This window comes from Hippopotamus amphibius, chromosome 7, assembly GCF_030028045.1.
Source record: "Hippopotamus amphibius kiboko isolate mHipAmp2 chromosome 7, mHipAmp2.hap2, whole genome shotgun sequence".
NCBI classification, from domain to species: domain Eukaryota; kingdom Metazoa; phylum Chordata; class Mammalia; order Artiodactyla; family Hippopotamidae; genus Hippopotamus; species Hippopotamus amphibius.
Window position 1 is genome coordinate 5,695,951 of NC_080192.1, and position 12,708 is coordinate 5,708,658.

The 12,708-nt window shown below is 48.6% G+C and overlaps 1 protein-coding gene and 1 pseudogene across 1 annotated transcript in view; both read left to right on the plus strand.

Moving 5' to 3' along the window:
• EFCAB6 (EF-hand calcium binding domain 6) overlaps positions 1-12,708 on the plus strand; it is a 253,258-nt gene that overhangs the window by 151,041 nt on the left and 89,509 nt on the right. Inside the window, exons 18-19 of the mRNA XM_057743330.1 lie at positions 448-581; positions 6,819-7,054. Of these exons, the coding sequence (XP_057599313.1) occupies positions 448-581; positions 6,819-7,054 (370 nt within the window). The remainder of the gene's footprint in view (positions 1-447; positions 582-6,818; positions 7,055-12,708) is intronic.
• On the plus strand, positions 4,309-4,855 carry LOC130856727 (60S ribosomal protein L12-like; annotated as a pseudogene).

A 12,708-nucleotide genomic window follows, 5' to 3' on the forward strand; every position in this document is an offset into this window, starting at 1 on the left:
AGGTTATTGAAAGGACCAGGACGTGTCCGGAGGCCTTTAGCACAACATGTAGCATAGACGTAGCCAGGACCTGTCTGGTGACTGAATTACATGTTCCTGTGTTGAGGACCTGATTCTAGGAGACAGAGCAGGCAGGAATCCTCATTCTCTGCCTATGGGAATGAAGAGATGGACAGGATGTGGTCCCTGCCCTGGAGGATGGACGGAGCAGCCCGACGAGGAAACGTGCTGGGCGAGAGTGTGGCCCCGATGGTCTGGAGAACAAGTTCTTGCAGTGACAGGGACGTTTCTAAGATCATAACTGAGTTCATGCTAGGTTCAGCCTGTGGGGTCTTAGTCCCGCCCAGTGTCCTAACAGGACAGGGGACAGAAGTCAAGCATCTGGAGAGAAAGAAAGAGCCGTGCTCGCCACTAACAGAAGTCTCCTGGTTAATGTCATTGTTTCAGATCCTAAGATGAATGGGCCAGAAGTGACTCCACCTCAGACTCCAGCTCTTTCCAAAGGGAACTTGGACAGCTACTTTCTAACTGCTGAAGAGTGCCTGAGACACTTCCCCCGGAGACTGAAGGAATCCTTCCGGGTAAATCATGACTCTCTGTTGCTTGGCTTCTCGGGATACCCATCCCACCCTCTCCCACCTGCAGCCATTCAGCCACAGCAGGTGTGAGCCCTGCAGCCCCAGCATGTCCTGCTCCTCGGGACACAGAGAGCTCCCTCCCTCCCACCCTCCCTCCATAGACTCGGGCTTGCCCTTTCTTCCCTTCCTGGGAGGGGGCTTGAGTCTGCGATCTTCTCCCCTCCCCTCCCTGAGGCCCTGCGCTGCTGACACTTTGCTGGGCCTGCCTTCTGCCCCTCAGAGGCCTTGGAGAAGTAAGAGGAGGGGCGGGAATGGGCGTGACAGTGAATTGGGGGTCCTTTCAGCCATGCCACCCACTGCATGCCTGCACTCACCAAACGAGCATTATGCACTTACATGTCATAAGCTGGACTCTGCTAAACGCTGGGGCTGAAAGACAGGAGCCCTGCTCGGGCGGTCTGTCCAGCCCGAGACACAGATGGTCAACAGACGATTCAGACACACATGACTGGCTGTCGTAGAGGGACCGGTGCTGTGCTATGGGGGCACAGAGGAGAAAAGCCATTAAGGAGGGCTTCCTGGAGGAGGTGACCCCTGAACCGAATATTAAACCCTCAGCATGTGCTGGCCAGAAAGAGAAGGGAGTGAAAAATAGAAGAGTGGGCTTGCTCAAGGCGGGTGGCAGACAGGTCATGGGATTTAGGAAAATACTCGCAACTCTGCGTGACCGAGGCATGGGTTGCATGCAGAAGCTGTAACGGGTAAGACAGGAGAAATAGCAGCCATTCAAGCACAGAGGCCGGGGCAGAATGACCACAGATGTTTTTGTGTTGAGAGGTAAAATAGGGTCATTAAAGTGGGAAGGAAGATCAAGTTGATAAGCCAACCACATAAGCTCTAAAACAGGGCAGAGGGCACGAGGGAGTTAGAGTGTGTCCACTCCAGGGCGTGGAGCCCCCAGGGCACGCAGGAGCAAGCACTGAAGCAGGTGAAACTCCAGTGAGTCCAGGGGAGGAGAGGTGGGAGCGCCCTGTGGGTCAAGCCAGCCCCCGGGGCAGGGCAGCCAGAGTTTGCTGTGCTTGAAACATCCTCCCCGCGGAGATTATCAGATGGAGAGTCCTCCTGGTTATTACTGAGCTCCCATTTATACTTCTGATAACTGTCTAGCTCAGATTTGCAGGAGGGTTCTAACTTTGACTGATGGTCCCGCCATCACACCGTGCATCCTAATTCTTGGTTTGGAAAAATACGGTCACCATAAGCAGACAGGGAGAAGGGTTAGTCCTCATTATTTTGTGCGATGTGGTGCCCAGCCGAGAGGAGCATGGAGAGCAGGGGTCACTTAGCAGGTGGAGAGGCTGGTTCTGTGAAGCAGGAGAACCTGGCGGGAGGGAGAGAGGGCGGAAGGGGACGCAGAGGCACCAGGGGCAGGCAGTCCCTCTGTGCTGGTTAGCAGGGCCAGGTGGCCATCGCCCGCTGCTGCCTTTGTCCTGCTGCCTCACCCGTGGCAACCCAGACCCCTTGTTCTGGCCCCCTCCCCGCCTGTCTCCTCCCACTCACCTTTCCCAGTGGGGACACGGGGAAGCCAAGCTCGCGGCTGGCCCCACCGTCTTCCTACGTTTATTATCAGTGTGGCTTGGTTACAGCACATATATGTCCCGTTTCCTAAGATGGTGTTTATTTTAAATAATTAACTAAAAATGTTCACCAACACCCATCCCATCCTGCAAAGAACTTATAACCTAGTGAGTGAGACAAGTGAACCCCTGATCTCTGGGTTTGCGTGGTACAGACTCGGGTGCCAGTTACATCTGCGTTCCCTGCAGGCTGCTCGGTGCCCTCACACATGTCTGTAAATGGACAAAGCATGTGTCTTGGCTGTTGAGTGGGAAGGTACAGTCACTTTTTTTCTTTCTCAAGTTCCTCGTTGTGAGAAATTCTTGAATATCTCTCTCCATCAATAATGAAACAACTATTTTGCATTAGTTGAAAATGCTATTAATCCTGCCACCACTGCTGTTGGCCCAGTGATCCTGTAGCCAGATGAGGCCATCTCCGCACAGTTAGGGGTACGTCAGCCTCACCCTCAGAGCCCAGGCCGAAGAGCACGGACAGTTGAAGGAAAGAATTTGTTGTGACCAAATGAGGGACATCTCTCCTCCCTGACTATGGTGGCGAAAGCAGACACAGAGACCTCCTTGGTGGCCTGGGGACATGACCTGGGGACAGGTTCCTGTGGCCCTTGTGGGTTCACCTTCGACCTCACCCTCTAGACAGTGTCCATGCAGGTTCAGGCACGTGTCTGTGGATTCACGTCTGTTTTAAAAAGCAAGCAGGATCAAAACCCCACACAAAGAGAATTTTCTATACATACACTTCTGCCACTGCATTTTTCATTTCACATTCTGTCTTGAACACCTGACCCAACACACAAGTCTTAGGATGAGCCCGGGTCCTGCCTGGCTGGGCTGCAACCCCTCTCCGACCCCTCTCGACCCCTGCTCCTCCTGCCACCACACTCTGGCCAGTGCCCTTCCTCCCCTGCCCGGCCTTGCGTTCTGCCCCTTTGCCTAGATTGTCACTCTGTGACCAGCTAATTCCTACCAAAGCGCCAGTCTTCCTTAAGGCCCTGGTCCTTGCTCTCACCCTTCAGACCTGCTGGGAGGTCTGCTGCTGTCCATCCCCCACCCCGGCACACAGTGTGCGGGGACTTGTAATTCCATGAGACGTCAAGGCGCAGTAACACAACCAGCTACCCCCGGGGCCTGCCATGCAAATAGGTGTTTGTTGAATGAATAAAAGACTTCACTTTACATGCCAGGCAGTGAACTAGACAGTTTACATACATGGCCTCCGTTGTTTCAGTCCCCACAACTACCCTATCAAGTAGGCATTCGTGTTCCCATTTTACAGATGAAGAATCGGAGGGTCAGAGATGGAAGAAACTTCCCCAAAGCCACGTGTCAAGTAAATGTCATAGCCAGGAACTGAAATACTATCTGTTTCACTGCAACATGTATTGGCTCCAGTAAAATTAGGAGTCTTCATGCTGGGAAGTCAAAGACTGAAATTCAGGGAACAAGCAAATTTTTTAAATTTGTGAAGATTATAAACAAGGGTTCCTATGGCATCTAGGTTGTCCCCGTAGTCCAACAATTAGGGCTGCATCAGCGCACTCCTCCCCCGCCCCCTTGCTGCATTTGTCACTCTGATTTGCTGTAATCTGCTCACACATCTTTCTTCTCTACTGGGCTGAGAGCCTTGCTGTCAGGGGCCAGGTATCAGCATATCCTTGTACCTGGCGGGATGCTCAGCGCATCAGAGGTGCCCAGGAACATATGCTGCATCCTTCATACCCAGCCTCACTCCACGATGTTTCTTAAGTACCACTCTCAGGGCTGGAGCTGTCACAAGGAACAGATCAGAGCCCAGGTATCACGTCTACTTTAGAGGCGGAGCAGGCAGTGAGCACACAAATCTCCAGTGTCAGGTGGGGAAATGTGCCGTGAAGAAAAATAAAGCAGGATGAGAGGCCAGAGGCCCATCAGGGCGGTGCCCCGGTGCAGCGGGGACAGGAAATGCCTCCCTGGAGCGGTGGCATTTGGGCAGAGACCTAAGGCCTGGCGGGTCTGGTGGAGAATCCCTGGGATGCCCAAGGCAGGCTTGGCAGGTCCAACAACAGCAAGTAGCTTTCAGCTTTTGGCTCAGAGGAGGCCACGGCAGTTTCCTTAGGTCGTCCCGAGTCTGGGTTCATCCTCCACCATGCCGCCTAAGTTCTACCCCAAGGAGAGCAAAATCGTGTACCTGAGGTGCACCAGTGGGAAAGTCGGTACCGTGTCTGCCCTGGCTCCCAAGATCAGCCCCCTGGGTCTGTTTCCAAAAAAAGGTGGGTGATGACATGGCCGAGGCAACTGGGGATTGTAAGGGTCTGAGGATGACAGTGAAACTGACCATTCAGTCCACAGAGGCCCAGACTGAGGTGGTACCTTCTGTCTCTGCCCTGATCATCAAAGCCCTCAAGGAACCACCAAAACAGAAAGAAGCAGAAAAACATTAAGCACAGTGGAAACATAACTTTTGATGAGATTGTCAACATTGCCCGACAGATGCAGCATCAATCTTTAGCTAGAGAACTCTCTGGAACCATTAAAGGGATCCTGAGGACTGCCCAGTCTGTGGGCTGCAATGTTGACGGCTGCCACCCTCATGACATCATAGATGACATCAACAGCGGTGCAGTGGAATGCCAGCTAGTTAAGAACTGCAAAGAAAAATAATTTAATAAAGCGTTATTTGACACCCCCACTCCCCCTGCCAAAAAAACCCCAAGGGATAGCAGGGAGGAGATGAGGGCAGAGGGGTAGGGGGCTGGGGCCATGGTCAGGATCGAGGATTGGACTCTAAGTGCACTGGCTTGAGCTGTGAAGGGATCACGGGCTGCTGTAAGAATAGGGGGCGGGGCCAGGGTGGGAGCTGGGAGCCCATGGAGAGCTTCCCGCGGGAGCCCAGAGGCCTTGGATCAGGTGGAGGCAGTGGAACTGGGAGAAGTGAAGCTCTGAACCCATGGCTGTGTGGGCAGATTGGACGCAGGGTGTGAGGCAAAGGGAGGACCCGGGATGTACCCGAGGTTTGTGGTCTGAGCAACTGAAGGAAGGCGCTGCCACTTCTGGAGCTGGGAACGACCCGGAGGACGCGTGGGAAGGACCCGGAGGATGAGCGGGAAAGACCTAGAGGACGAGCTGGGAAGGACCCGGAGGACGAACTGGGAAGGACCCGGAGGACGAGCTGGGAAGGACCCAGAAGACGAGCGGGAAGGAGCAGCCAAGGGCCAGGAGTTTGAGTTTGCCCTTGCTTGTTTTGACATCCAAGGGGAGATGCCTCAAAGCCTTTGGAGATGTGAGTTTGGAGGGTGTGGGAAGGCTTGGAGCTTCGACGTGGAGGAAATCAGCAGCAAAGAGATGGGCCTGCAGCCCCCGTAGGCAGTGCTCCTGGAGAAGCGCCTCTGGACCGCGGCATCTCTGAGGGGCCGGGGCAGCCCTTGAAGTCGGTTCCCATGGTGTTTAGTGCAGTGACTGCTTGTGTTAGTGCTGAGTCATTTTTGGTGAGTGAATAAGTGAGTGAATACAGAGAGATCTTTCCACAAAATCTCAAAAGGTCTTAACTGGACACTCGAGTGGTAGCTGGTCTTGCTTTACGTGACCTCTGTGGAGGGTCCTGTGACGTGGAGGTATAGGCAGGGCCTCCAGAGTAGCCAGAGGGATCCCTGGGCAGGGCCACAGCACGTGCTGATGGCACCGTAGCAGCAGCAGCTCTCTGAGCCTGAGACACAGGGAGCACGTGGGGAAGCAAGGATGTTGGCCCAGGTGGACCTGATCAGGTCCCTCTGCCAGGCCCTTGCTGTCTGACCTCAGGAATGGTAACAGACAACATTTTAGAGCCCTTAGGAAACCTGTCCATCACCTCCTAAGTGCTTTGCCTCCTTAGCACGTCCAAGCCTCACAACCACCGTGGAGGCAGGGACCTCTTACTCCTCCTGTCACACATGAGAAGCCTGGCAGGGGTAAGTGTCTTGCCCTCAGTCTCTCTGCTAGTACCCGGCAGAGCTGGGCTTTGAAACTAAGCAACTTGCCCCCAGGGTGTGCTCTGAGCAGCGCAGCCTGGCCTCCGCGACAAGTTCCCTGCAGGGCTCTGTTTCCCCATCTGCAAAATGGGAATCACTGTGCAGCATGACCTGCAGACAGAGGCAGATCTCAGGTGGGGCGGGGCCTTCAGCACAGGCAGCAGAGCAGGGCTCGGCCTCTGGGCAGCAGCTCAGGGTGAGTTCAGCACAGTGCTGGTTTCCTTGTGGACAGAAGTTGTCAAACATTATGCAAGTTGTATAAAAATATCGAGGGCAAGATTTTTGTATGTCCTGGAAAGCTCCAGCGTGCTCCTTCTTACTTTTGGTACTGAAAGTACCCGTCCAGAAGCGGAGGGAGCAGACGGGAAAGAAGAGCCTTTTTTGTCCTTTTCCCTGAACTCTTTGCATTAAAAGAGGGCACCTGAGGACATAGTCCATCATTTCCTGGGGAAAGCAAATCATGGCAAGGGTATTCCTGCAGCAGTAAAATCTCCAAAAAGCCACAGTCGAAACACGGCCCCTCCCTCATGTTGGGGATGAGTCCACAGTGCGGAGGTGGGCGGGGGGGGGGGGTCGTCGGGCTTGGGGAGACGGGCTTTGACGCTGCGTTTTGGCTCTAGGACCCCTACGCGGCCTTCTTTAAGATGGACACGGACAGGGACGGCATCCTAACCATGCGCGACCTCCACCGGCTGCTGCAGCACCTGCTCTTCAACCTGAAGGACGAGGAGTTTGAGCGCTTCCTGGGCTTTCTTGGCTTGAGGCTCAGTGTCACGTTAAATTTCCGTGAGTTTCGCAATTTGTGCGAGAAGAGACCGTTCAGAATAGACGATGACGTGCCTCAGAGACTCGTTAGGTAAGAGCGCAGCCGGGCACGTCCACGCTGGTCCACACGCGGGCGCGAAGGATGGAGTTGCCTCCCAGGAGCTGTTTATTTTGTCTCTTCCTTAGTTCAAGGAAAATCACATTCAGAGTTACACATTCAGTGTAGAAAGACTAGAAAGTGCAGCTACAGGTTAGACGCTACACCTGATCTCAGCACCCGTGAGCGTCATCTTCGTGTTTCACTGTGTATCATCCCCATCTTGTTTCTTTGCACTTAAATATATATGTGTACTTCTGTGTGTTTCTTTTTATGAACCTGGGGTCAGGCATATATGCGTGTTGCTCAGCCTTACAAGACCTTTGGGCACAGTGCGTGCGGAGGAGGGTGAGAGGTGCTTGTCAGGAGAGCACGTGGACTTCCTCCCGGCCTGACGTTAACCTGGGCAGTAGGTGTGACTTGGGGAAGCACAGAACGCCTAATGGAAACTGATGGAAACAGTGTCATTTCAGTCTTTTTTCTGTGTGTATGAATAGACACATATACTTGTATATTTTTCTTTTTATAAACTTGGGGTCAGCCGTACCAGCTGCTTCGGGAGATGCGAGGATCCCTTCCAGCCCTTTCCCAGGCAGTGCACTCCCCGAGACCCCCAGCCACCCCATGCCGGCCTCACTCCCGGCAGGAGAATCTCTGTGTCCAGCTGAGCTGTGACTCCATTTGTCTCCTTGACTTCTCTCAGGGAGAGCATCTGCTCCTCGGAGCAGGAACGGGACCTCACCAGGGACCTGTCACGGTCTGCTCCACGTTGAGATCTGTGGACAGGCACGAATGAAGTAGCCATCCAGCTGTTCCTTTACCAATTATCATAAGTACACTGTTAATATTTTTTGAAACATTACCATCAACTATAATAGCACAGGTTGCGCTACAGTGATATGCGCAGTAGTGACATTCACTGGGTCCTTTGCCTTTGAGGTGCTCCCAGCTGCTAGGCGCTGTAGGCAGGCGCCCCTTCCCCCAGGCCAGCGCAGCCCCTGGAAGGGGGGTGGGGGGGGCAGAAGCCCCTGTCACTGGGCCAGACTGTGTGGCACTTGGCTAGGCTGCAGAGGCCCTCTGATCTTGCACTTTAATTTTTCCCTCTGAATTTGCTGGTTTTATTTTGTCTACTTAAAAATCTAGCAAGAAAGAAAATGACTGTAGTCTCTTTCTCAGTGAAATACAATCATGTAACACGTGAGCTGGACACCTGCTTCCAGTCGCTCCAGTTCTGAGGAGCTTCCGTATGAGACTTGATTGCTTAACATTAAAACAAAGCAAAAAAATATCCTTCAGAAAGAATTTTCTGGAGAATATATGCAGAATGGATATGGAAAATTTCCACCACGAAGCGCAATGTTCCGTCTGAATGATTCAGCCTTCTTAGCGGTGTTATCTGTTCATTCATCACACGTTTGCTGAGGGTCTGCCGTGTACTTGACATCGCCCAGGACTCAGTGATGCGAAGGTGGATGAGATGGACACTCCCTTTGAGGGGCTCGGGGCTGAACTGCGACAAGTACAAAAATAAACACAAGGATGTCTGAAGTGCCACGGGGAGGGGAGAGGCTGAGCCTGCTTGAGGTGCACAGGAAAAGTAGGACATTTCAGTTGGATTTTGAGGTGTGAGTAGGAGTTTGTCTGGTGCAGATTACCAGACTGTGGTCCAAGGCCAAGGAACAGCATTTGCAAAACCATAGAGGTGGGAGTGTGGAGCACGTGGAGGGAATGGGGAGAGGAGGCGTGTGCAGTGAGGTGTACACCGCAGGAGGGGAGGCCTGGGGATGCTCGAGTGCCAGCCTTGGTCTGCAGGCAGGAGCAGATTTTGTGCTGTGCGGCGTGGGGGTCACGTTGTGCCCCAGAGCAGAGGATGGATGAGGGGAAGAGTCTGGATCCAGGGAGACCCAGCTTGGGCTCCAAGGGTCTGGTGGAGAGTGAGCTCTGAGACCCCAGCCAAGGCACCACGTTGGAAAGCCAAGCCTTCCCAGGGCCTGAGCCGTGCCTGTGCTTCATGAAGATGTGTCTTTTCATACCCCACAGCCCTTCAAGGAGGCATCACTACCTGACTTTGCAGATGAAGGAATTGAGGCCTAGAAAAAAGTTAATGACTGGTCCAGATGGACCCAGGGGATGGGTGGTGGACAGAGATTGGAACTCAGGATGCCTGTGGGGAGGGGCAGCTTCCTCTGGCTGGAGAGCTGGGCCTCTTTCACCCTCCCCAGCCTTGCTCTCCATCAGCCAAACCTGGACGCCCTCCCTTGTTGGAAGCCATCTTGCCCTCTCAGTTGGGCCCCTCTGCCTTCTGGGCCTTCACTTTCCACCTGCATCATCAAAATGCAATACTTTTGAAAACTTTGAAGATTCATAACTTTGTTGAAGAGAAGAGGACCATCTCGTTTGCTTCATAACTGCACATCTTCATTTTTAGTTGTGTAAATATCAGTTAGAGTGATTGGTCCAATGACCTGTTTCATTTACATCATCTATTTCCTCCCAATCTATTCCTTTGTTTAAAACACACAGCCTTTGTCTGTTTATCTACTGACAATCCACTGTGAGTACATTTTGGTGCACGTACATCATCACAGAAGAAAGAATACAGTCAAGTGTCCTTTTAACAAAATTAGATGGTCAGCTTCTTGTCACAAAATATTGTATGATCCAGTCCTTCCTGATGAGTGACTAACGGAATGAAAATAACAGATTTCCCTGTTGTTCTTAGACATGATCACTCAGTCATCAAGAGATTTGGCTTATGTGATCGAGTTCACTATCAACTTCTGGTTCATCTACTAATTGCAAAACATCTTCTGATCTCAGTTTTCTTTGCTTTGCCACTTGGGCATGAAATAAGAATGCTCAATTTTCACTACATTCAATGAAAGCCAATGTAAGATGACGAGGATGGTGTCACTTTCTTCTTTCATACCTTCTTGAAAGATGCTGTTACACTTAGGGCAGTGCAATCAGAAAACTGAGGGGTGATGCAATAGTAGTGATTCATTTCAATATTGTATCATCCTGCTAGGAGATCCCATCATTTTTTGTTTTCTTATTGTTTAGTCTCCTTTTTTTTTTAAACATAACTGGAAATAATTAATGAGCAATGATTGAATATTTCTTAGAATACTGAAGTAGATCTAGTGTAATTAAATCAAGATTACTAAGACCCCATGATCTATCATATTCTAAGAGGGTTCAATGGACCTACATGGTAATTGCAAGATAGAAGGAGTTTTATTTCATAAAGAAAATAAATACATTTTTTGTTGTTTTTGGAAGACCTGTAAGGAAGAATAAAAGTCATGAATGCCACTCTTCTATATCCTGGATTATATAGAATTGCTGGTGAATTGAAATCACCAGGTCCTGCAGCTTCCTTTGTCAGAAGAATTTTAACTATAAATCTAATTACTTTAATAGTTATAGGATAATCCAAGGTTTCTATTCCTTCTTGATTTTTCATAATTTGTGTCTTTTAAGATATTGGTCCGTTTTGTCTAAGTTGTTAAATTCATGGAAATAAAGTTGTTTGTAGTATTCCCTTACTATTCTTTTAATATCCGTGGGGTCTTTAGTGATATCACTTTTTTCATTTCTGATATTGGTAGTTGATATCTTCTTTCCTTTTTTCTTGATTCATTTAGCTGAAGGTTTATCAATTTTATTGATATTTTCAAAGAACCAGCTTTATGTTTCATTTATTTTTCTCTATTGTTTTTCTGTTTCAATTTCATTGATTTCTGTTCTTTATTATTTTCTCCTTTCTTCTTGCTTTAAGTATACAGTTGATCCTTGAACAACACAGGGGTTAGGGCCTCCGAACCCCTGCACAGTCAAAAATCTGGGTATAACTTTTGACTCCCCCAAAACTTAACTACTAATAGCTTACTGTTGACTGGAAGCCTTACCAATAACATGAAATCAATTAACACATAGTTTATATGTTATATGTATTATATACTGTAATCTGATAATAAAGCAAGCTAGAGGAAAGAAAATGTTATTAAGAAAAACATAAGGAAGAGAAAATACATTTACAGTACTGTATTTATCAATACTGTAAGTTTACGTTGTCTTTTGCAAGGTGAATCATCTGTCTGTCAGTATCCATGTCAGTATTGTCTCATACAATACAAAACACTGTAGGAGTCATATGTTTTGGTGTGTAACTCTAGACATCAAAAATGGAAAGATAATGTGAAAAAGAAATTCATATTTTTTTAGCAGTATAACAACTCATGCATTGATACCGAAGAAGCAGCCATGTGATTGCTTTATGGGAGCCCAGTGTCATCCACACGATTGCTTCCCCGTAGCCCAGCCCATGCACTAATGAATGAATCGTTATAAAATTTTTATGGCACATGATATTACAGTCATATTCACAATACAGTATTGGAATCATTGTTATTCTTAAAAATCCCCACCCACCTGTGATGATCGGCTGATACACAATTTCTCCAATGAGAGAGAGAGAGGGATATACTATACAGTAATGTAATTCTTTGAAAGCAAAGTTATGAAACAGGAAGAAAACTAAGACATTAATTTTATATTAAATGTCACTCATCTTTTGCCTATGTAAGGATAGACTAGTATCTACATATATTGGGTTGGCCAAAAAATTTCCTTCAGTTTTACATAAAACTAAAAGACACATTTTTCATTTTCACCAAGAACTTTATTGAACAACGTATTCATAGTTTTGTTCGACTACCTTCTGCCATTTTTCAGACAACTTCATAATTCCACCTTCCTAAAACTTTTTATCTTTTCAAGCAAAGAACTGTTCCAGGTGCCTTTCATAGTGTTCCAGGCAGTTGAAATTTTTTCCATTGAGAGAATTTTGTAAAGACCTAAATAAATGGAAATCTGAAGGTGCAATGTCTGATGAATATGGTAGATGAATCAGAACTTCCCAGCCAAGCTGTAACAGTTTTTGCCTGATCATCAAAGAAACATGTGGTCTTGCGTTATCCTGATGGAAGATTATGTGTTTTCTGTTGACTAATTCTGAACGCTTTTCATCAAGTGCTGCTTTCATTCGGTCTAATTTGATGCAGTACTTGTTGGAATTAATTGGTTGGTTTTCCAGAAGGAGTTCATAATAGAGGACTCCCTTCCAATCCCACCATATACACATCACCTTCTTTGGATGAGGACGGGCCTTTGGTGTGGTTGGTGGTGGTTCATTTCACTTGCCCCACGATCTCTTCCGTTACACATGATTGTACAGTATCCACTTTTCATCCCCTATCACAATTTGCTTTAAAATGGAACGTTTCACTACGTTTAAGGAGAGATTCGCATGCAGAAATACGGTCAAGAAAGTTTTTTTCACTTACCTTATGGAACCCAAACATCAACGTGATTAACATAATCAAGCTGGTGCAAATGATTTTCAATGTTTGATTTGGGTATTTTGAGTATGTTGGTTACCTCTTGTGTGGTATAACACTGATTGTTTTCAATTAATGTCTCGATTTGACCTCTATCAACTTCAACTGGTCTACCTGACCGTGGAGCATTGTCCAGAGAGAAATCTCCAGCACGAAACTTCAAAAACCACGTTTGATGAGTCACAGCACCTTCTCTATACACTGCACAAATCTTTTTTGTGTGTGTTTCAGTTGTGTTTTTACCTT